We start from the raw sequence: 7,874 nt of genomic DNA, 5'->3' as shown, positions 1-7,874 counted from the left end.
ACGACACTAATCACCTCTTTGCATGCTCTACAAACCTAAATCACTTTTCCATTTCTCCCTTTAGCCCGAACTTGTCGAAACTGTTCGTGTCCTGGGCCTTCCGTAAGTGAGCTCGATGACGACTATTTTGTTACTTTCCTTCCGAAAGGGTTATAGATAAACGCTACCATAACAACAACAGGTATAGATGAAAAAATCCTCATATAACAAGAAAGCGCTTTGATTCGTTCCCAACTATTTTGGCGTGTCAATATATTTCTAAGTTGGACAAATGACTTCACATTCTCTGACAATTCATTATTTAACTTAAAGTAAGAAGGCTATTCCGAGTGAACTCTCTAACATTTGCATGAAAATATTGTTTACGCTTTTCCAAGCTTGTGTGGTCTCAAATGAGGCCTGAATGCTGTTGAAGATGATACTAAAAACATTAAATAAGCTTATTTTTGTTGTGAATTTAAATTATGTTTTTATTTAGTTGAGCCCGCTTTTAATCTAGGTAGAGTGTTTTGACTGTTATTTTGTGAGCTTATGGCATCCTCAATACATACCCTTCAGGAAAAAAGCGATTTTTGTACTGCAATGTCGAGAAATAATTACTGGTTTCGACGACTTTTTTCAACTATTTGAAGATTGGAAACAGAACACATTGAAATAATTTCTAAGGAGTCACAACCTTTAATTACCCGGCTCCTTAAATTATGAATATACCATGTTACTTGGGTTTGTTTTTACACAGCTTGTCCACACAGCCTAACATAAAACACCACCAAAGCACCACTAATGATGCACTGTGCTTTCGGCAACAAAGCTTTAAGCTTGCGTCACTGTGCTTAAAATACCGGTTTTCTTTCGTCCTTTCGTTTACACAGTATTTTTCATGCGTGCCTTCTTTGTTATGTCCTTTGTTTATAACAATAAATAAAACATTTCTTCGCACATTAGTATACAGCGGAGCTGTCATCCCGTTATCCTTGCTACAAGTGAGCTTCCTGTCAAATGAAACACAGAAAATATGTAATGCGTGTAAGTTTTGAGTGTGTGAATTTTATCAGCGTGAAATTAGTAAATATAAAATGTGTGAAATCATTAAAAAGAAGCTCATAGATAAAATGTTGCATAGCCGCAACGGAATGTGTTAATCTACAACAATGTATATATAAGTATAGTTTAGCTTTAGAGCTAGAGAATATACCTGCTAATTGAAAGTCCGCAGAAATCCAAAGTGCTTGTAGCATAGTAGATAGTGAATGTTTTATTTCATAGATACCTAAACATACCAAGTAGTGGAATCCGTAGTGAAATCATGTGCATTGCGACCCCCATCTGCTCCGCGGGCTGGCCCAGTCACCTCAATTGCAAATAAAATATTTAAAGGGAATATCATAATTTGACCTCGCTTTGAAGTGGGTGTGTGGCAGAAAGAAATATTTTTCGCCAATTTGACGCACGCACACACACACACACACTGAAACACAAACATACACACGTACACTTAACTCGCAAATACCCACCGTTTGCAATATGAAAGTGATGCGCATACGCCACGCTAAACTAATCGTAGCCGTAGTGGTCATAGCCAATCTCATACTATTTTATTACTCGTGGAAGTCGACCATTTGGAAGAGTCTCACCTCCACGCTCATGCCCGGCGACGCAGCAGAGCGCGCCGCGTCAGCTGATAATGAGCTCGGCGGCGTTGGTGCCGGCGCCGCAGGACGTGGCGTGGGCAAATCGCCGCGCGATAAGCTCAAGAATGCCAACAAACATATACGCAAATCCATAACGGTTGTATTTCGTAGTTTTTATAATTTCGAAAATGATCTCAAAGCATCCATTGACAATCTGCTCGATATTGTGCCGAATTTGTCGGTGTTGGTGCTATTGGAGGGTACACCCTATCCACCGGTCATCTATGAGCGCAACATCACCGCCACCAGCGGCGAGGAGAACACTGTGCGCTTCATCAATCTCGGCTTCGATGTGCAAAAGACACCGGAGCAATTAAATGCGCTCGCGGCCATACACACGAAATATGTGCTATTCCTGCCGGATAGCGTGCGTTTGACGAGTAAAAATCTCTTGCAAAAGATTTTGCGCGAAATCAATTCGGCCATGCCATTGGGCGCTGGCATAGCGGCAAGAGCGCCGCTCAAGGCGGGCGAAGTGAAACATCAGCAAGAGGCGCGCGCCTTGTTGCCGCCTGTAGGTCCAGAGGAGACGGTTAGACGTTTGGTGATAGTGCCGTTCGCCGGCAATATGAAGTCGTTTAGCAGTTGTACGCAAATCAACTTGGATCTACCCAATTGGACGATACAATATGTGGCGGTCAACAGCAGCGACAAGTGTGACTTGGTGAGTGGCAAGCAGAAAGCTGATGTTTTTCGATTTTTATAAATATATATTTATATTATTTAATTTTCTCATACACAGTATTTGCAAAAGCATGCCATACTCGTGGATGTGGGCGTACTCAAGGAGCTGCCCGACCCATTCGTCTCGCCATTTCCCGAAATGTTTTACATACAGGCGAAATTGGCTGGCATTTCTGTAAGCGCAACAATTATAATATAATTTTATTAATACCAATACTTTCAACTTTAACTAACTCGCTTTTTACAGAAAACTGTATTCCCACAAACCTTCCAAGATGGACGCCGACTATTCGCTTCGTATCATACGAAACAACGTCGCACTGAGATACGACGTCGGCAGTTTAAGGAACTATACAAGAAGCTTCAGATCAAACGTATCATACGCCGTTCACATAAAGTCATCTCGAAGAGTGATACGAAAGAGAGCGGTGGTGGTGGCGGCTCACATCACAATCTCGTACTGGATACACAATTTTCCTCATCGAACTTCAGTTTGCCGCTGGTAACGGAAATCGATTTAATCGGTTGTGAACGCACCACAAAATCTTGTGTCGGCACTGTCTATAACAATCGGCCCTTCTACATTTATTTGGACAAACACACGCCCCCATGTTGCCTTGACAAACTCAAAACGACATTCAATCATGTACTCGAGGAGTTCGAGAATGTCGGCATACGTTATTGGTTGGACAATCAGGCCTTGCGTACAGCCATCGAGACGAATCATCTGCATCCGGATGCTTATGAAATCGATATCAGTTTTAATGTCAATGATTTGGAGCGTTCGAATGCGATGAAAAAGTCCCAAAATAAACCATATGTAGACAATGAGGGCTTCTACTGGATTAAGGCGACGGATGGGCATTATTTTAAAGTGCAATTTTCGAAAATTAATCAAATCGGTGTAAATTTATTACCATTCGAAATCAATGGTAATGAGGTGAGACCAAGTGGATTTTTCGGTTGGAAAGCCAAAGAATTCTCCGCCGACTATCTGCATCCGATGTCGACGGTACTGTTTTTGGGCAAAAGTGTAATGTGTCCGAATAATGTGCGAGAATTCTTGGACTTTAAGAATGTGTAATGCAGTGATTGGTGAAAGGAGGCGGAAGAAACACCGCCATGAAGCACTAAACATACAAATGGTATTAGAAGCGTTGATCTATTGAAGCACTCTCGAGATCTTACATAAAATAACACAATGTGAATCAACAGAGTGTAGTAAAAATCACCGAAAATATACGTCAGCGGCTATTTAAGAGGTGTGGCTCATTAGAGACTGGCACTTGAGGCTATATTATTTCAAATTCATATCCATTAAGTTGTCTTCAAGATATATTCGCCATTTTTAGATTGTTTAAAGCAAATATAAATAATATTTTTCCATCAGTACCTTCATAATTCATGTATCTCTCGTAGTCCAAAGTGCTTCAATATATTTTTGATCTTCAAAAGGAGGTGGAAGAAAGATTGTTTTAGTTTTGCAGAAAACTAAACAAATTTTGCAATTTTATTGCTTTGCCGAACAATGACGTTTGGTGAGTGTGTAGTTCGTTTGAAGCCATTCGTCAGTCCCGTGTTTTTTAAAACCACACCTCGTAGAACCATGCGCAAAATATGAGGAATTAATAAAGACCAAATAATTGTACGAATTATATTAAAACAGAGCTAAAGGGATTTACATAGAAAATATAAGTGTGACTTTACTTAAACGGAATAAATTAATCGCAATGATCTCTAAAGGGAAAGAATTATAAAAATAAAGATACTGAGGTTAAGTATGCACCAAATTTAAAAGATTTTAATGGAATTGTATATAGTAAATACATACACACCTACAAATATTTGTAAAAATAAAAATTCGGAATATACACACTCATTAATATATACATACATACATACTTATAATGCTAAGCCAAATTAGACAAATTAAGCGAGTATGAAAGACACATCTACGAAAAAGAGTAACATTAAAGATGTCACAATATATAAGTAATACATGTTATTATTTTTTAGAATTCATGCTTTAAACCAAAGAAGCTTTAACATCAGCCGATGAAGCAGTCGTTAAAAAAATTAACTTTTAATTGAATGATTGAAAAAGCCAATGGAAAGGCAATAGTATCAAATCATAAAACAAAATACTAAATATAACAGTTTAATAGGCAACTCAGTTATGCTCGAAATTTAGACAATTAGTGAAATATCTTGCCCAGTGGCGTAGCTAGGGGGGGGAGGGGCGAAGGGGGCCGGCGCCCCGGGCTCAATGTCTTGGGAGCGGCAAAACGATCTCCGCTGGTTTTTAATATTCAGAAAAATACTTCAACAAATAAGATGTCTTGTAAATTTACTATCAATTTCCTCAAAAACCGTATTGTGAGAATTTTGAAACTTCAGAATTTACGTGGCTTCTAGTTCCTAAATTTTATATATGTACTTAACATCGAAGATATTTTGTAAAAATTCACTTTTGTTCGAACCACCTCATGAAACTTGTAGGTAGGTAGATAAAGGGGGGCGGCAGAACATCTTTGGCCCCGGGCGCCCCAAGCTGTACCTACGCCACTGAACTTGCCTAATACATAAGCAAAGGTAAACATTGCTAATTGACTCAATTACGGTCTGTCTGAAACGCCTGTAAAATATATTATATAAATATACAAAATAATAGATAACCAAACATTGAGTATTTTAGACCTTTGCCTATTAAATAATGGAAATAATTATGAAGCTTTGCTAATTTATAAATATTAAACTGGTCATAGAAATTAAAAGAAGTAGCTTGTGATCAGGAGTAACAACTTTGCTAATTTTAAAAAGTAATACAGCTAAACATTATTTAGTATTGAATTATGACAGCGCCGCAAACTCGAGTTTAACGCTTATTTTATTATCTAGCATTAACCCTTCTATCAAATATGGAGTTCACCATACAAAAAACGATTTAACTGATGTTTGTGAAATCAACTATATTTTTCAACTCAATTTTGCCGAAAAGTTTACTGTTTGTGGTGCTTAGTGGGAACACATAAATTTCTTTATTTTTTCTCATATTTTGATACGTTATACTTGATAGGTCATAGCTTCTGATAGGTCATACCTATCCAAATATGATTTTAAAGTTTTATTTTTTTAATGTTTTATCGATATTTCAAATAATTTTCGAGTTACAGCCTTCATAATTGTGATAGCTCAGTTTAATCAGCTCAACCAGTTTATCTTTGAAGCATTTTTCTCAAAACTACATTTTTCAAATTTTTATATGTGATTTCTCGGAGACAAATACTAGTCTTTTGATCAAAATTGAAATCGTCAAAATTAATTTTTTTTAATTCCATCATTTTCTCAATTTTCTGATATTTTCCGAACATAAGTAATTGTACGGACAGTATCTTCAAGTCGAAATTTTTTGTTTTACGTTTCAGGGGTTATATACAGTTAGAAGTCCCAAAAATGTGAGTTTTCCAGAATTGTTTCTGAGAGATTTTTTTACTTTATTAATCCAAAAACTGTTACATATGTTATGGTATCTTTTAGCTGTATTTTCAGACTTAGTATTCCTAAAAATATTTATTTGGAAAGGATCTACAGCTGATTTCCGGGAGCTCCTCTCAAAAAAGACGTTTTGCGATGACCACTATTCTCGAATCTCTGAACTGGGTCCTCTGAAATTAAAAGTAATGTTAAGTCTAGTAATTAATTAAAGGAATAAGCAAAATACAATTTTTTGACAAAATGGCGGTTTAAAAAAATTGATTTTTGACCTAAAATTGTGTATCGAAAATTTTTTATCGGTGAGAAAAATCTTCGATTAATTACTAAAATGTTTAAGAAGCTCGTATTAAAATTTGATACTGATCGGTTTAGCCGTTTTCGAGTAATGTTGGTCACCGACTTTGAAAACACCCTTTTGAGAAAAACGCGTTTAAAGTTTAGAATGCGCTTCCAAGCACGCTGAAACACCTTTTGGAATTTTCGTGTAACTTCGAAATTATTCACCGGAACGATACGAAACTTTTTGTGTGTTCTTCAATATATGCATATTAAGAAAATAAAATAAAAAATATCGATTTTTTTGAAAATTTTAACTGTATATAATCCCTTCATCGACGGAGAAGGCCGCAATCAGAGCAGGATATTGTAGGACATTTTTAGTATCATCTGAAATAGCGACTAACCCGAAAAAAATTTAATTTTTACTTCTAAAAATTTACTCTGTATATTGAAAATATGTATGTATATAATAATAGTGTAATAATTGATACTGATTTTTTCTGTTTTTACCTTCCCAAAAATCAGCTTTTTTAGCTGTCATTAAACACCACTCCCATATAAATGGTTTATCATACACCCTCTTTTAACTCACCTAAACACAACTTCTTTAATGTTTATGGCGATACAACTCTGATTCCATTAATAGACTATTTCGGAAGTTCGCGATAAAAAATATCAAATCAAATTTCATGTTACATACATAGTATACTTGTCTCTTAAACTCGAGTTTGTGGCACAGCGCATGCAAGTTGTAATAAAAATTACAACTTGACCTCAACCAAATTATTTAAACACAAAAAATTTAATTGTTGCAAAATAAGTTGTTAATAGTGCTCAATTGTATATTTTACCATACTAACACATCCGCATATATCGTACATATACATAGCTATACAAATACATAACTGCATAACTACACTACACACTCATTGGACATTCAAATGTGATAACTGTACTGCATGTAAACTCGTACTCCGCGCTACGGCTTCAAGTATTTTGTTCTGCTATTACTATTTTTAAAAATGCATATATATACAAGTATATACATATATGTATATGCATACCCACTATTTATTGAAGTATATAAAACTGTTGGTTTTCTGACATTAAAAAGTTATAAATAAGGACATTTGTATTGTATAAATATTTTGGTGTAAAAAATATTGATTTGATAGTAATTTTGAAACGTACATAGTTCCATGAATACACTCATACATATACGCACACTAGGGTGTCCGTTATTCTACAAGTTGACTTTTTTTGACGCCAACTGAATTTCTAGTTTTTGCACTAAAAAAACGATACAACGTAAATAAGCTATTTATTTTTAATTAAAAACGGGTTTCAATCATTTTACTTTCTCCATATATTTTACATAGAATTTTGATCTTTTGCTGTAAATTCTATTACATCGATATTTTCGCGCTACAAAAAAGGCCCTAAGATTTATTTTTTCATAAAAACATTGCTTCAAAAGTTACACGCAGTTAAAGTATACCATGATGATGAGTAAAACAGAATTTATAAGGCAGTTGTATGCATGGTTTTTACGAGGATTTCCTTACAGTATATTTCCGGATTAGAGAACAAAAAGAAATATGAATAATCGAATATTGCTTTATTGCTTTTCAAATCATTTTTCATTAAGATTTATACACTTTTGCATGCGTGTGAATCAATTGTCGAAACACTTTTGTTGTTCTGATTGAGGTATCTCCAGAACTT

At 35.5% G+C, this 7,874-nt stretch overlaps 2 protein-coding genes across 2 annotated transcripts in view; both read left to right on the top strand.

Annotated features, from left to right (window-relative positions):
* LOC126756891 (augmin complex subunit dgt3) overlaps positions 1-7,874 on the top strand; it is a 276,422-nt gene that overhangs the window by 27,155 nt on the left and 241,393 nt on the right. The window lies entirely within an intron of this gene.
* Positions 569-7,756, top strand: LOC126756890 (ribitol 5-phosphate transferase FKRP). Its single transcript, XM_050470384.1, has 3 exons — positions 569-2,355; positions 2,434-2,550; positions 2,623-7,756. Exons 1-3 carry the CDS (start codon positions 1,525-1,527, stop codon positions 3,457-3,459), a joined length of 1,785 nt encoding a protein of 594 aa, XP_050326341.1. The 5' UTR covers positions 569-1,524; the 3' UTR covers positions 3,460-7,756.

This window comes from Bactrocera neohumeralis, chromosome 4, assembly GCF_024586455.1.
Source record: "Bactrocera neohumeralis isolate Rockhampton chromosome 4, APGP_CSIRO_Bneo_wtdbg2-racon-allhic-juicebox.fasta_v2, whole genome shotgun sequence".
Taxonomy (NCBI): domain Eukaryota; kingdom Metazoa; phylum Arthropoda; class Insecta; order Diptera; family Tephritidae; genus Bactrocera; species Bactrocera neohumeralis.
The sequence above is the reverse complement of the archived record's forward strand: the minus strand, read 5'-3'. Positions and strand labels throughout refer to the sequence as shown.

What these genes read in the sequence shown, in the direction of transcription:
- LOC126756890 (XM_050470384.1), top strand. Translation starts at nt 1,525, where the DNA reads ATGAAAGTGATGCGCATACGCCACGCTAAACTAATCGTAGCCGTAGTG. An exon ending in GCAGCGACAAGTGTGACTTG is followed by an intron (nt 2,356 to 2,433) that starts GTGAGTGGCAAG and finishes TCTCATACACAG; the next exon opens with TATTTGCAAAAGCATGCCAT. An exon ending in CGAAATTGGCTGGCATTTCT is followed by an intron (nt 2,551 to 2,622) that starts GTAAGCGCAACA and finishes CGCTTTTTACAG; the next exon opens with AAAACTGTATTCCCACAAAC.